The following is a 16,443-nucleotide window of genomic DNA, read 5'->3' as shown; positions in this document are numbered from 1 at the left end:
ATATTTCCCCCCGTAAAAGACAAGTGAATTGGCGTGGTGTGATGTGCAGTTCTGCTGGAGTCCATAGCTCTCTCTTAATGGTGATGATTTGAATATCAGGTCTTTCTGCTTTTTTCTTGGTAAAGGGTTTAATGTGGACGTATTGGTGTTCAGATGATTAAAGTTTTAACTCCATTACACTGATAGGTTGGAAACAGTACATATAAAAGTCAACGTAGCCAATTTTCCCATTTGTTAACAATGTAGGGGTTGAGCGTTGACAATTACTGCACTTAAAAGCCCCCTGGATCAGGTGTTATTTTACCATCTGGACATTTTAATTAGTAATAAAAATGTGGATCTGGAGACACGGAAATAGGATCTACAGTACACGATGGCCCGGTGCACTTTGTTGGTGTTGAGGTGTGCGTGGCTGCATTTTGTGTGTGTGTGTGCGCGTATGTAAGTGTAGTTGTGTTTGAGTAGGTGTTCATTCCTCCTAGGAAACCCAAGCATGGAGATTCTGGTGTCTTTTTCATACTGGTACTATCACAATACCAGAGAAATTGGCCACTTTTCTTGAATAAGAAGTAAGAATGTATAGTAAATGTACTTCAATTCCTAAGTAATCCTTGCCTGTTATCTTTTTAACAGTGGTCATACTTGCTCACGTATGGGGAGGTACACGCCAGTACACTGTGACATTAGAGGTAGGCTTAGGCAAAAGATGTGGTTCCTCCATCATGTAGCTGTGTGCCCTAAGACAAATAAATTAACCTGAGTCTGCCTTTTTTCTCACATATAGAATGAAAATATTATGATACAGTTAATGATACTTACTTAATTATGACGAAGCTTATAAGATCATGTATGTGAAAGCACTTGGTAAAATAAAAAGAGCTGTGACAATTGATTTTTAATACAGCTTGCCAGTCATAATCCACATAACCATCTTCATGATTTAATAAATTGTTTCATATTAAAATATAAATGAGATACAAATATAAGTGTACCATAACAAATAATAAATTTAGGACCACCAGATAATGTGTTTTATAATTTTATACATGAAGAAAAGTGACCCATTTTTATAAAGTTTCTGGATATGCTCTTTGAAATAATATTATTCTTAATTAAGGCCGAAGTGGGTACATTTGAGAGAAATAGTGACCCTCTGGAGAAATGGCGAGTGAAAATAGTTTAGGGAAATGAGACTTACTGTCTTCTTCAGAAAGCTGCATCCATGTTTCTCTTAATCATTATGAATTTCGTGTTTGCAAAGCAGTGCGAATACGTAAACGATAGCCATTATATTGTTTAGAAAAAACCCACCCATTACAGTTTATACACACACAACACGCACCATATTATATGTAAATTTGCTCGTGAAGTTGTTAGCCCCAGGAAGTGAGGGTGTTGATAAAATTGCTGTGTGACACTAGACCAGATGAGTTTGGACATTTATGTAGAAAGCTTTTCCTGTTTTTATTACAGGTTCACTTCTCTTCCTGAGAATTCTTAAGAAAAGATTTGTTTTCCTTACTGAAGATAATGGAATACTATGGTCTAATGATGCTATTTTGGTCATTTCATTAATTTCATCTTCTTCTCCCTTAATGCATACCTTGATTATAATACAAATTATATTTACATTACATTGTTTCTAACAACAAATGTTTATTTTTATAGACAACCTGATTGTAATCAACATCTTAGAAAGCATCTAAGACCTGCCTCTGGAACACGGAATTAGCAGAAGTATGCCGACTTGCTTTTTGGGGAAGTGTTAGGAGGAGCTCGGTCTAACTGAGGCAGTCTCAGTTCATTAGTCTGGTAAACATTAAGTAAACCACAGAGGAAACCGAAACACGCTTGTGGAGTTATGACTACAGCTTTTCAGATTTTTTGGACTTAAAAATGGAAACCGGCTTCATTTAATGTTATCTCAGATTCATGTCCCGTTTCAATGACCAGTTTCGTTGACATCTAATCTAGTGAACAGAGCGGCTCTATGTATTATTTGTCTGGAAAGTTTTGAAATGAATCTACAGGTCCTCCTCTGTGAAACTTCCTGTGACGAGAATGGCCCCGTGTGCCTTTTCGAGTTCAGCACTGACAGTCAGGAGATGAGAACAAAATCATGGGGCTCCTTTAAAAATGATCCCAGGAACGGGATTCAGCTACACATTGGGGGGACAGCATTTAAAATTTATTAAAAAAATAAAGTGATTCAAAGTAAGGTCTGTAGCCAAACTCCTTAATTGTGATGCATTTGCTGAGTTCCCCTCTTCCGTCGCCGGGCCTGCTCTGATGCCATATGGCCGACCATGGAACATTTAACTTGTCAGATATAATGGATTGTCCTGGAAGCAGATTTTTGCTTTGAGCATTCGGCTCCTTTCTTGCATTTCACTCTCAGCTCCAGGCTGCAGGATGAAGGATTGTGGTGGAAATGCAAAGAAGAGACACACAGTTGATTCCCCTTAAGAGAGTGACCTATATGCCACGAAATTTTACCCACGTAAAGAGGCATTATCCCCGTCACTGGCCTTAGCAGGCTGCATGTCAGAATCATTTAAATTTGCCTGGACTTAACAGATTGTGTAAACATTTCAGAATTGAGTGCTTAGGAATAATAAACCATCATCATTATAACTTATGCAAAAACGGTGCAGCCATATCAGCCAAAGGATAAGTATTATTTATCATGACCTACATGTAACCTAAACCACCTGGTTGGTAGAGGGTGTAAATTAAGTTCAACTCAAATCTACCAAGAATGCTTGAAAAAAAAAAATCAACCTGATGGCGACGTTACGTGGATTCATTGTTTTTGTTTGCTGCTGAGTGAGGTGAGGTTGAAATGATCTTTTAGGTGGATGGACAAGTAGCAGTTCATTATCCTACTAAGCTTTCCATCTTGAAACTTAAGTGCAGACCTTCTGTTTATTCTAATGTGCTTGAAATGAAAGATTGGACATCCTGATTATTTAACTTTTATTTGTAAATGTAAAAAATACAGTATCTGATGTTGGTTTTAATTTGTTGCTTTCATGAGGTAATTCATATTATTTTTCAGTTCGTGATACTACTTCTGAAATCAAAAGCTCGAAAAGATTTAGGAAGAGTCTGTGACTTTAAGGAATAAACCAAGTGCTCTTTCTACATGTATGTGTTCATACATAACTGCGAGGTACTCTTCTGGGGTAATCTACTGTAACTCCAAGGCTAATATAATACAGAGACCCAGAATAGACAACTTAAAAATAATCAGTCAAGCACAAACCAGTGGGGAAATAAGTAACTTATGTGTCACAATTTAACTATAAAATGGTACATATTTGATTGCTCTAGGGTTACAAAAATCAATAGATTTGCATATGACACATGGAATTACTCTAAAAGAAACTGTTGGCAAAGGGTAATTTAATATAAAAACCTATGTGTTTATGTATTAGAAATTCAATATTTAATTTACTCCTACAAATTCATGTTTTCTAGATAATTCTTCATATACATCTATAAACACTACGGTGGCCTTGAAAACTAACAAAACTTCACTTGTATACAAAGAATTCTTTATTTTTAATGAACACCTTTCCATGAAGCTGTTAAGAAATGTTGAAGTCAGTACTGAATAATAAAGTATACTTGTGTGTATTTCTTACTGATCCTAAACTGAGCATGTTAGTTTTAGCGATTTCATGATAGGATGATGTCCCTCCTTCCTGTATTCAAATTTTGGTCGGATTTAGTCTGAGATGAGTTTGGGTGGTACCTGGCCAGAGCCAGCTCTTGTTGGGGCTGTGCGCCCTCTGCTGGCTACTTAGATTGGCACTGACTGGCATGGAAGGGTTCTTAATTTCTTTTACTTTTCAAGGTTGGTTTTTTGTTGTTTTTTGTTTTGTTTTGGTATTTTTTATACAATCAGATATTTGTAGTGATTATAAAGTTGTAGGTTAATACTGAGTATGGCAGTTAATTATTAAGAAATGAAGGGATTTTTTTGTTTGTTTGTTTGCTTGGGGTTTTGGGGGGAGTTTCCTTTTGCTAAATATGAGACTCTTGACAGCTCAAATAACATGTGAAGTATACACCACTCTTGAGTTATTAGGTGGTTGTTTTCAGATGACCATTAATCATTTTCCTGTTGCTTTCCTAACTCCTCCTTGCCTGATTCCACTCAAGAAGAATTCTTGTTTACTAAGTTGGGCATGGACTTTAAAAGGATAGATCATTGAAATTTTGAAACGCAACTCCTTGTATATAGCTAATGCCTGGTAGAGAACCCCTTGGTAGGCTTAACTGGTTTTACTTGCTTTGTGAAGGAAAATGAGTCTGTATTTACATCCTAATGTTTTATGAAGACGTTTTTGGTGTCCTTGCAGACCAAATTAGCTGTTCTCCCTGGCAGACATTGAGAAGAATCAGAGTTTGAGTGGAGCCTTTTCTGTTTTGTTTGGCTGCTTTTGGTTGCTGTTTCTAGAGTGTAGGATGCTAAAGGAGCAGGTTACTGACGCTGTCAGGTTGCAAGACTGACGTATGTATACGAGGGCGGTTACAGAGGGAACCTCTCACCTCTGTGCTATGACTTAGGTGGAGACTTGGTAGTAAAGGCCAAAGCTCTGTATAATGAATAGGTCTTTAAAATAGCAGCAGTTATTGTTGATAAGTTTCCATCAACTTCTTTATAAAAATTAACTGTGTGTAAGTGATTTCTACATTATCTCTGAAATGCCTTGAGTCCATTACGTGATGATTCCGTGGCGAGAATTTTTTAGCTCTCTCCAGTTCCTTTGTCTTTGCAGATTTCTCTAATTCATAATAAACAAATTCCATCAAAACTCCCCAACCAGCTCCCCAGCATATGGAATGATCGGAGAACTAGAGCTAGAGAAGTGGGGAAATGTCTTCTAAGTTATTTCCAGTTTTCCAGCTTTCCAATTTTAGGCATCCGTTACCTTAAAATTTATTATGGGTAAATCATAAAGGTGTAAGGTATTATTTATTTTGATTTACTTAACATTGTCAAATAGCTGCAGACGGCATTCCCACAGATATCCGTTTCCCGCTAAATTAGTTCTAACGGCGTATCCTGTTGCCTGCCCCCACGCTGAGGTTGCGTTCGGTGGTCTCTGTGCTTCTCAGTATTCCCACTGTACCCCTGACGACAGACGTTACTGGGGTTCCTCCCTGGCTTCTCACCCATCTACTCTATTTTGTAAATAAACATTTACTCTTTAAAAATAATTTTTATTGAAGTATAGTTGATGTATACTGTTGTGTTAGTTTCAGCTGTGCAGCAAGGTGAATCAGTTGTACAGATGCCTATGTCCCCCCTTGTAGATTCTGTTCCCATATAGGCCGTTACACAATTTGAGTCAAGTTCCTGAGGACAGTGTCCATCATTAACGTACCATCAGCCAACATGTGCTGGTTATACACAGGCACCCAACAATATTTATTCCTGAATCTTATGTTTTTTGGGCCTCTTTCAGGTTCAGAGGACCATTTTTGCAAGCTTCAGAATTGAAAATTGCTGTCTGTAAACATCTGTTCCCCATGGTGGATTTTATTTTCTTGCATGTTTTGCTAGGATGCGGTCACTGTTGTGACTACGCCCCTTCTCTCTCCTTCCTCCGTTCCTCCTTCTCCCTCATCCTCCCTTCCTCTGCCTCTCCCCTTCCTTCCTGTGGCCCCCGCCTTCCTCTCTTGATTTAGTCATGCTCATATATTCAGTAATTGGGAGGTTTTCCTTAAACGCTATAGTGTGGGGCTCAGTGGTTTGTGTAATTTTGTTTGTGAACCATCACCTTCCTTTAACAAGGGAGTTGGACTCGAGGAGTTTGGTCCTGTTTCCCTCCCAGCTTGTTTGTAATGGGGCCATTCTTTTAAAGTTGATCTTGAAGGGCAGGCTCAATGGTTAGCAGTCTTTCTCCTCTTTATCTGCTCCGTGAATGCCCTGAATTGTATTTTGAATTATGGGCTATTTCACCACAATTTCTCAGTAGTGTATATTTAGGGAATATGAACTCTGTAAGTCTAAGACTAGAGAAATGTTGTCTAATATAGATGCATCTATGAATGACACTCAGATTCTCTTCTATTTGGGGTTAAAAATGCTACTTATATCCATATATGAGTATTATACTTACATATATACATGTAAGTATAATACTTATTTTATTGTACATATGTAAAGCTGTATTTAAAATTTTCATGAACCCCCCACCTCCTGTATTTTTGTGCATTCTTGAGTTTCATATCAAATGTGTGTTGCTTCTTTTAAGAGATGACAGTGGTTATATTCTAATAGTTAGTTGTGAGCTCAGCTTGAAAAGTGAGGCCATCCCCTACATGAGATGGCGCTAAAATATGTGATTTCCCTAGATACACACTTTATAATGAACATAATACTACATCTTTCTTCTGTTTTCTGTGCTGGCGTGCCTAATTCAGAGTTTGGTCATTATTATTTTGAACAGTTGATGTTAGTGAGACTTCCCTGATGACTCAGACAGTAAAGAGTCTTCCTGCAATGCGGGAGACCCAGGTTCAATCCCTGGGTCAGGAATATGCCCTGGAGAAGGAAATGGCAACCAACTCCAGTATTCTTGCCTGAAAAAATCCCATGGACAGAGAAGCCTGGCAGGCTATAGTCTTTGGGATCACAAAGAGTTGGGCATGACTGAGCGACTAACACACACACACACACACTCGTGAGACTCTTTTAGAACATCAGTTTACTGGGCGGTACATAATGTATCGCTAAAAGCAGATTGCAAGGTAGAACGTAACTACTGATTTTCTTAAAATTTGCTGATAAATTCCAAATAATTGAGCGGGGCAACAAAGTCTTACTTATAGGGTGTTGTCTCTGCTGCGTTTGGTCAGAAATGTCATCAGTCCCCTCCAGAGGAATCAGAAGACCAGATTCTCTCCCCCAGCAAGGACTCCATGCTTCCGTAGAGCACGAACATGCCGAATTCGTGGGTGGGAGCGTCCTTTTAGGTTAAGAAGCCAAGTCGGGTTCCCTGAGTTGATCCTTGGAGTCTAAAGGTGACTTCTTCCTTAGGGCAGGAAGGGGGACAAGGTACTTGCAGAGCCGTGGCCACTGGGGCTGACTGAAGAGGGATGTCCTTTTACCTCCAGGACACTTGTGTCTTGGAATCCTGTTGTGTGTGAGAGCTGTCTATGTGGTAATGTGAGATGCATTTCTTTAAAACAACTGGTCTTCATGAGTGGAGATGAACAAACATAGAGGCCTAATACGCTGTCAGAAAAAAAGTTTCTCCAGCTTGCAGAATGTAACTGAAAGAGTCTTGGCGATCAACTCTTGTTGATCAACTTTTGTTTCAAAATCCAGTTAAACAGGTTAGATTAGATGTTATCTCCCAGGTTTATTGGAGTTTCATCTGATGTAATCTTAAAGATCGAATCAGTTCACCTAAATTGGTTATTCTTACCCCAACCTGTTAGACTAACCAGTGAAATTTTATTGTTTGTTTTTTTTTAAGTAGATATTCTGTACTCTGTTCCACTGATTGCAAGTCCCCTGGGGTGGAGAACCCAGGTATCTGTTTTAAGAAAAGACCTCTGACAGTTCTTATGGCTGGCAGGGTGTCTGAGCCATAGAACTGATTTGAGGGGCTTGATTTCCTGCAACCCGATCCTGCATCTTCCTTTCCTTCTTAGATGACAGCAGAAACATTTTGTTTCTGATGCCTTCAATGTGTATTGCGAGCTTGACCTTGGCTTTCATTTTTCTATGCAAAATGATTACATGTTGTCAAATAAAAAGCAAAACTTCAGATGTATATGATGTTTCATCGGAAGCCCCACAGAGCCCTTCATTGACTTGGTTATGCCCAGACACCATAGACACTTAACTGCAATAAAAATAAGAAATAGGGCAGGCAGAACAATTGAGATCTTATTCACATCAAGCCAGTGGTAAGTTACTCGTTAGAAGTAAGTTGAGTGATTCCAGGGTTACTGTTAGTCCTTCAGGCCCCTAGGGGACCCTTGTACAAATTGCTGATTCAGAAAATCATTACTCCGGTGACTCAAGTGGCACTTTAGTGGCCTTAAAGAGTTATTCGACACACCTCCCCAAACAGCTAAGTTATCCCCATGATTATGTTGATTAATTGCACACTGTGGAATTAGTGTTATTTTCAATAAAAGATTTTCTGGCATTGGGAAAAGAAAGGATAAAACTCACGTGCTTTCAGTTGATAATGTGTGCACTTCTCCTAAGCGTGAGGGAGGGGATGATCCCAGCTGTTGTCCGGGGTGGGCCAAATAATCTAAGACAGTACTTTTCATTTTGCATCGAAAAGGGGCTTTTTGGTGTCCCAGAGGATGGTCACTCAAAATGTGACCCGTTCTAACATTTTCATTCATCAAAGGACTGGAGAATGCTTCTTCAACCTACTACGAATTGCGGAGAGAGCTGTGCTACATAGTGAGAAAAAGCCGAGTGGAATCATCTCTGTTACCACAGCAGCTATGGGTAATAAAGGTGGCATATTGTAAAAACAGATTTCGGTACAGGAACTGGTTATTTAGGTTCTAGCTTTGTCTCTTAATATCTGTACAACCTCTTTTATTTGTTAGAAGTTGGTTGCCTTTTTTTGTTTTTTTTTTTTCCTTTTTGGCCACGGGACTTGTGGGATCTTAGTTCCCCGACCCGAGAATGAACCAGCGCCTTTGGCAGTGAAAGCACAGAGTTCTAACCACTGGATTACCAGGAAATTCCCCACCTTTTCTGAATTTTAGTGACTTCTGCTATAAACAGAGGGCTTCCCAGTTGAGTCAGTGGTAAAGAATCTACCTGCCAGTGCAGGAGACAGAGGAGATGAGGGTTTGATCCCTGGCTCAGGAAGATCTCCTGGAGGATGAAACAGCAACCCACTCCCGTATTTTTGCCTGGGAAATCCCATGGACAGAGGAGCCCAGGGGATTGTAGTCCATGGGGTCGCAAATAGTTGAACTTGACTGAGCGCACGCACGCACTGTGAACATGGGGTTAAAATGGCCATCTAAGGAACTCCTAGGGTCTTGTTGTCTTTACCTTATGTCCTATATAATGCTTTACAAATGTGAGGGCTTTAAGCAAAATTGAGTGTAGATACTGAACCATGTTTAGAACCCCCCAAATGAAGAGTTTTGGTGAGGCCTCAAGATGCTCTTAAGTATATCTGGAATTTTGGTACACCCACTGTTTTGAAGGCGCTGTCTAGATGAGATGAGGTGAAGCAACGACAGAAGGCAGCTAAAAACTCATCATTTTCCAAGGTCAGAGCTCTAGTTACTACCGAGTGTTCTGTTTTGATGAAAGGAAGGACTGCAGTTAGTCTTTCCTAGGAAAGTGATTTGGTCCCCGTTTCTCATCATCCTTTGCTGCAAACTGTGTGCCTCGTCACTTTTCCTCTGAATTTTCTTTCTGTTCTCAGTTTAGGATGAAGTGGAGGAAGAGAATTTTCTAGACTATGGAATGACTATTTTATCAGCTGAAATTGAGTTGTAACTCTTTTAGCATGAAATTTATTATATTTGGATTAAAAAAAAAGGCCTCCTGGTATAGTAGGAGTTCTTTCTACAGGAAAGAACCAGTGGTCTTCTCTGTATTTTAGAAATAAGGAAAATAATGTCAGTTTCTGGTTTCTTGTAAACCCAGACTGTCACCTCCAAGCTCGGATCAGGGAAAATTAAGATTGACTGGCTAGTGAGAACCACGAAGGTGTATATTCATGGAAGCATCACAACAAGACACAAGTATTTTTAGGTCAATTAAAATAAAATTCAAATTTTAACCTTGTAACCCAGGGCATTCTTTTAAATGTTAAGTTTTTAAAAAGAGTGGTTTCTCAGATTCCTCAGGATTTGTGTCAGTAGGCAAAAAGACAAGAGCAGGTATGTGTATTCAAATGGATTTAGGAAAGATTGCATGTCAAAATGGTAACAGTATGGATGTGTTGGATTAAATAAAATGTATGATTAAAATTAAAAAGTAAGTGAAGTTAAAAAAGATATTAACTGAAATTAAAGGTCTTCATTGCAGGATTTTTTCAGAGGATTTCCCCTGCTAAGATACAGTGTAAATTTCTGGGGGTCAAGAGGGATATATAGGTAGCTTCTAACATTTCCTGGGCTTTTAAATTTGCCTCCTTTTTGTTTTTCGGAGCCTGTTGTGGGGCTGTTATTCCACAGAAGACACTAGTGCGTATCTTGCCTTGTCCTATACTATGACTGTATTTTGACTTTGACTCTTCTCGTCTTCATTGGTTTGAACTCATGTTCTTCACAAGTGACGTGTGTAGAGATGCCGTTTGCGGCCGTTTTTGTCAGTTGCTTCCAGTTGTTGTGGAGATGGTTACAGATTTTTTCATGAAGTCACAGGTTCTGGTGCACATTATTTGCACAGCTATTAAGTACCTAGAGACCTTTTAGGAATAAAACACCATGTAAATGTAAATTATCACCACCTCTAAGACACTTTCATTAATTTCATATCAAATTCATGAGTGTTTTGAGCTCTGGGATTTAAGTCTTCAGAATTGGGCTTCTCATGTATTTGTAGTTTTTTTTTTTTCTCCCCGAGTTTAAATTCCAGCAGCACAGAATAGTACGAATAGTCCAGCCTTGGGAATCCAACTGCCAGGGTTTGAATCCTGGGTCTAAGAGTTGCTGCCTTTGTGAGCTTGGGCAGTTTTCCGTTTCTCAATTTTCTCATCTGTAAAGTGGTGTTTATATTACGTGCCTCACAGGGTTGGTTCTTGTGTAGATTGAATGAATGTCTACATAACCTCTTTGCGTAGTGGGGATACGTGACAAGAACTCGGGTATCGTGTGGACAAGAGAGAAAAAGGTAGGCGTGGGAAAGATGAAAGAACTGTAAATTATAAATAACCTCATGTATATTTTTGGAACCACTCTTCCGGTTATTGTTTAATGAAATACTCTTTTCAGTATGCCTCCCACCCCCAGATGATAAGGTAACCAAGGATGGGCTGAGGGCAGGGACAGAGATTTAATCCAACTCAAACAGGGTTGTGATGAGCTCCTTAGTCTGGTGACGGAGAACAAAGGGCTGGCTCTTCAGTTCCCAGAATGAGGATTAGCAATGGAATAACCTTGCTGGGTATTGTCCTACAACATCAGGTCACTTTTTTTTTGTTTTTGTTTTTTTAAATCAAGGCTTTTCATAGGATGATGTGTTCCAGCATATAGTGCATCTTGTTCGGTTGTTGGTGAAATACTTACCATTTATATGTAATATTAAAAGTGGCCTTATAAGAATGAAAAGCTAGAAACCCAAACACAACCTATTGTTATCCTACGGGTCAACCACCCGTGGGCTCATCTGAGTCACGGCTTATCTCCAGAAATCATATCATGGATAAGTTGTTCTTGCCTGTCTCTCACTCCCTCCAAGTGGATTAGAACTAATGTTTAGGTGTAGTAATCTGCCAAAGGGGGTACTTCTTAGATGTGTCCTTGTGAATTATTGAATTTATGATACCAGTTTTTTCCTTCATGTAACACTTTCATTCTCAGTCATTTCCTATGGCATTTGCTTACAATGGGATACCACGAATAGATTGTAAGGAAAATTATGAGTCAAATGGAAAATTATGTAAGAATATAAAAGTATTAGATTTTGAATTATATAGCTATTTGTTCATCATACCCCCCCCCACATTAAATTTTTTTTCTCTATCCTTCATGAGGCAGCAAGATAAAGAACAGTTGAATAAATCAGCAAAAGGATTGGTCTTTAAAAATAAATGGAAACAGCTTATATTTTCTGCTTATCTTTGAGTTTTTCAAGGGCAACAGAAAAAGCAAGTGACTCCTTTATTGATTGCCCATTGGTGTCATTTTTAATAATCAAATTTAAATATAGGTTTTTAACAGCTGATGGGTTCAATTTGGACAAAACACGTGTTGACTTTCCGGATTGTTTGCTCACTGTAGATGCCGACTTGTTCTAGAGAAGGGGCTGCCAGTTGAGCTCCTTTGTCTTTAGAAGGATTGATTGACGGATGTTGTGTCTGCTCATTTACAGCGTTTTTCTTGCTTAATTTAAAAAATTGTGACATAGCATTACATGTTCCTTGTATACATCGTTTTTGCAGAAAGAAAGTTGTTTAGCCAATATGTCGACTTCGTTTATGAAATCCTCTCTTGTAGCTTTCATTCAGCGTTCAGTGTAGCCTATTAGGTCATATTATTCGTTTCATGCACGGCAAATCGTCACCAGCAGCAAAATTTAACATTTGGTCCTTTTAGGTATAAAAATGAATCAAATGCTTGACAAGATTTGTTTCTGGTGTATATTTCAGAGTCCCCCCCCCCCCTTGGTGGGCAGACGACAAATATTACTAACGGGTACTTTTAGTTTTTAAAATATGGACAACAGTACTCCATGCAGTAAAAGACTTGAGCGATTAATGCTACCCTTATGCCTCTTTTGAGTACTTTTAGCCATGGGGCTTGGCACTGCCACCATTGTCTTGGTGCCAAAAAATATCCGCAGCGGCTGTCGCATTCTAGTACTGGAGGGTTGTCTCGAAAATTCCGCAGTGAACGCGCCGGGTTTGTTCATCACTGCTATCTCTTTTAAATATTGGAAAAATAGAATCTTGAGCTCTTTCAAAGCTCCGTTGTGATCGTGGGGATGAGGGGGGAGGTCGGTGGCGAAGAATGGAGGAAAGAAGCCGTCCGCGCCAGCCAGTGGGTATAAGTGACAAAAATCCATGCCTGGCATAGAGTAAACACACATATTTAGGAGCTTTTGTGTTCACGAGCACAGATAGTTACTTAAGGATCCTACTCAAACATGTTATCAGTGCTCTTGAGAATTTTATTATCTGAAACAAATGTTCCTGAGCATTTTAAGCAGAAGACTGACATCAAGATCATAGCTGATTTTTAGTGGACAGTTTATACAAAATATGTATATATTTTTTTCTCCCTGGAAGTGAGGTGCCATTGTAAAATGGCTGCTTTTTGTCATTAGGAAATTAGTGGAGTAGATAAGATAGAATTGAGAAGGTGCTTGGGTTTACCCACAGTCCATGTCCTGATTGTTTTGCTCCCAAACAGGGATTTGAGCTCTAAGGACAGATTTATAGTTGATTTTGGAAACAAAAATATGCAATAAAGTTAAAGGTTTACACTATCAGAATGACATGCGTTCGCTCAGGATCTCTGGAGCGATCTATTTGATGGTAAAAGTGGATGCCACAGATGAAATCTTTACAAGGAATATAATCCTAAAAAAAAAAAAAAAAAAAAAGGGGAAAAAAAAGTGCACCTCCCAGCCTCCTGCTGGCTGCGCTGCCTCTTCGGTACCTCACAGACTTCGACAGAGTCCTGGACGGGTGCCCACTGATGTCATGGAAACACTCAAATTACTGAGAATGATTCATGTCTATGCTGGTCTCTTGTCCTCCCCCACACAAACAGGAGTAGATTTTTAACCCTGACAACTTGTAATTTGCAGTGGGTTTATTTTTGTATCTGGATAAATATTTTTTAACAAGCAAAATTAAGATTAAGCAGTCTGTATCTGATATGATAGTAAAGAATGCTGGGTCCGTGTAGCCAAGAGCACTTTGGGGACTCTGCGCTGCCTGCGTCCCTGCTCGGCTCTTCCCCCTCCTCTGCTCTCTGCCCACCCCTGTGCTTTCTAGTCCGCTCTCCTCCCTTCATTTTCCTCTTTTCCTCTCTCTTCTCTCCCCTGTTTATTTATTCACATTCTCTTTCTCTCTCACATCCTTACTATTTGCATGGACCCCCTCTCTTCCTTTAAAAGAATGAAAGGAATGGACCTAACTTTATGTGTGTGTGTGTGTGTGTGTGTGTGTGTATGTGTATATATATATGTGTGTGTGTGTGTGTGTGTGAATTGAGACAAGTTCTGGTAGGCAAATTCATTTCTCCAGGTCTATATGCAGGAGTCAAGTTGGGAAATAATGCCAGGAGGTGAAATTCTGTAGGAGATAGCTTCGGTAACTCCTTCTAGAGAAAGAAATAGATCGCCTTTCTTCCTTCCAATTTCTGGAAGTCACCAGAACAGGACACTAGATACTCAGTTTCCTCGGAAGTCAGAGTAAATTCTACCTTATCTATGTCTCTTTCTGTCTCTCTGCTTGTCTGCATGTCTACCTGCCTCTCCACTTGTCTTTCTAGTTGCTAAACAAGTGGATATTATGTCAAAGTGAATCATGTCCTGGTTGTATTAAAGCTTTGTAGATGTGAGAGCTTAAGGAAGGACAGACTTCATTTGATAACTCATAAAGATCGAGTTGGTTTTTTTCTGTTAGTAATATGTATAAAGAGAAGTTAAAGACTATAAGTAGCTTCCATCTGACACAGAAGAATAAATAGGTCTTTATGACCATTTATACTTCTAAAACAGGCAGATGAATCTCTTCTTCAGTGTAAAATCCTCATACAATGAAAGTTATTCTCTTAGACCTCCCAGGACTGAATCTGTGAGTTGGTATCCTGTTTCATTGGACGGAAATTGATATGGTCATTGATTTTCTGCTTTGCACTGAATACTTTGCCAGAAGTTGGGTGGTGGGAGTGTGTCCCCAAGTTTGAGATCGATTGGAGTCAGTGGAAAAGTTAATAATGATGGGGAAGAGGGTTGATGTTAAGACTCAGGTTTGGCTTCCTTCACAAATCATCTTCTGTTTTATGTCTATAGTGACTCACATACCGGGTGAGCTTTTGACTAGTTTTAAGATTTATCAAAGGCACATTCCTTGTGTGGTGTCAAAAAGACATGCCCTCATAGCATTGTCGTTGAACTCAAAGATTACAGTTGAACACTGCTGCTTGTAACGTTTATGTTAACTTGAGTCAAGGGGGAAAATCATGGGTGTTGTAAACTCCGAAGGATCCATCTAGCCTCTCAAAATACTAGTTTTGAATTTTCTCATTGGAAGAAAGAATAGTATAGTCCTGGGTAAAGAGGACAGTGTACCTTAAGCTCTAGTCTCAAGGGAAGAGCGTATCCTTCTGTCCTGGACGGGGTGGGGTTTGTGTTGTGGGCGGGACAAGCCCTTTTGAATGTCCTAGTGTGGACTGTTCTCTGTAACAATTCTTTATTTGTCGCTAGGTATGTTCTACTGGTTGGATCTCTTGAAAGGTGTTTTCATTGTTTTCCTGACGATTAAGGCTCAACATACTTTTTAAAAGAAACAAATGAGCTGCCTTGATTTTTACCCTTAGATATGGCTCTGTACATCTCTGTAGAGGAGTCAACAGATAAAAAATTGGAGTGTTAGAATCAGAACAAGACACTGATGTTCCATTACCCCGTATTCTGCTGGGTCTACTGGTAGAACCTGAAGTTGGCCTTGGAGTGGGCAATTTTTCAACAGTCCTCTTTCCCAAATGTAAATTCCATCATCATCTTGATCATGACGGTCTTTACTCCTGGGAAAGGGAGTTTAAATAAGAGAGAGAGAGGAAGAGAGACCCAGAATTTTGAATAGTTTCTTTGCTTTATTCACCATCTGGAGAGTCCTGATTGATTAGCTTTGGCCTCACCATTAAGTGTCAATGTAATCAATGGGAATGACTAGGCTAGGGTCATTACATAGATAATGTGCCTGCTGTGTAAATAAAAATGAAATTGTTTAAATTTTGTGAGCGAGAAAGAAAGTGAAAATAAGGAATGACAATTTGTTTGTTAGAGAAAGTGGAGGCCATTGGAATGACAGTTTTTGGAAGTGTGGAGCAGTTTGGCTAAGAATAGGAATGAAGGATATTTTTTTCCAGTTTAGCATAGCCAGCGTGGGGAAGTGTTATTCCCTGCCTTGCTTGCATACATTGCCAGTAGTGCCTACTTTTCGTATGTAAACATCGGGGAAGAGAAGTGGATGTCTGTTACCTGAAGGAGATTTTTTTTTTTTTTAAGGAAAAACGCAATTTACACTTTTTTGTTGTTGTTTCTCTTGGCAGGTAAAACAGAAAGGGGCTCCTACTCATCTTATGGGAGAGAATCGAATTTACAGGGTTGCCACCAGGTAAGTGAGAGTCTCTCTTCGGGGAAGGGTTGAGAGGATGAGCCTGGTGAATCAGTGTGTTTTGTAAATTAGGTGATGCATTTGAGGCTGGGGCACTGAGGCACCGAAAACCTTCCGATGCCTGACTCTTTCACAAAGTAATGAAATGACACCGAGCGCAGAGTCATAAACACCCCATCGTATCAGCAATGTATTCACTGGCTTGTTGTTATTTTTTTTCATCCATCAGCCGGTACCAGTGGCACTGTTTGCAAACCAGCGATGTCGGGGAAAGTGGTTCTATCAAAAGAGTTTATTTGCAATTAAGAACTTGAGAATTTCTTACACTGGAAATGCTTCGTGCAGCCATGTGTCAGATCCTGGGTTTTGGGTGGCTACTGCCCTAAATTATAGTTTTCATAGGGGCTGTAGG

General features: G+C 39.4%; 1 protein-coding gene across 11 annotated transcripts in view; it reads left to right on the top strand.

Moving 5' to 3' along the window:
• TCF4 (transcription factor 4) overlaps positions 1-16,443 on the top strand; it is a 385,533-nt gene that overhangs the window by 174,424 nt on the left and 194,666 nt on the right. For all 11 annotated transcript variants that reach the window (XM_019986612.2, XM_019986602.2, XM_019986606.2 and 8 more), the window contains one exon: positions 15,967-16,031. In XM_019986612.2, coding sequence (XP_019842171.1) covers positions 15,967-16,031 — 65 coding nt within the window. The remainder of the gene's footprint in view (positions 1-15,966; positions 16,032-16,443) is intronic.

The sequence above is a fragment of the Bos indicus genome, chromosome 24 (assembly GCF_029378745.1).
Source record: "Bos indicus isolate NIAB-ARS_2022 breed Sahiwal x Tharparkar chromosome 24, NIAB-ARS_B.indTharparkar_mat_pri_1.0, whole genome shotgun sequence".
NCBI classification, from domain to species: Eukaryota; Metazoa; Chordata; class Mammalia; order Artiodactyla; family Bovidae; genus Bos; species Bos indicus.
Note: the sequence above shows the minus strand (reverse complement) of the source record. Positions and strands in the feature narration are given on the sequence as shown.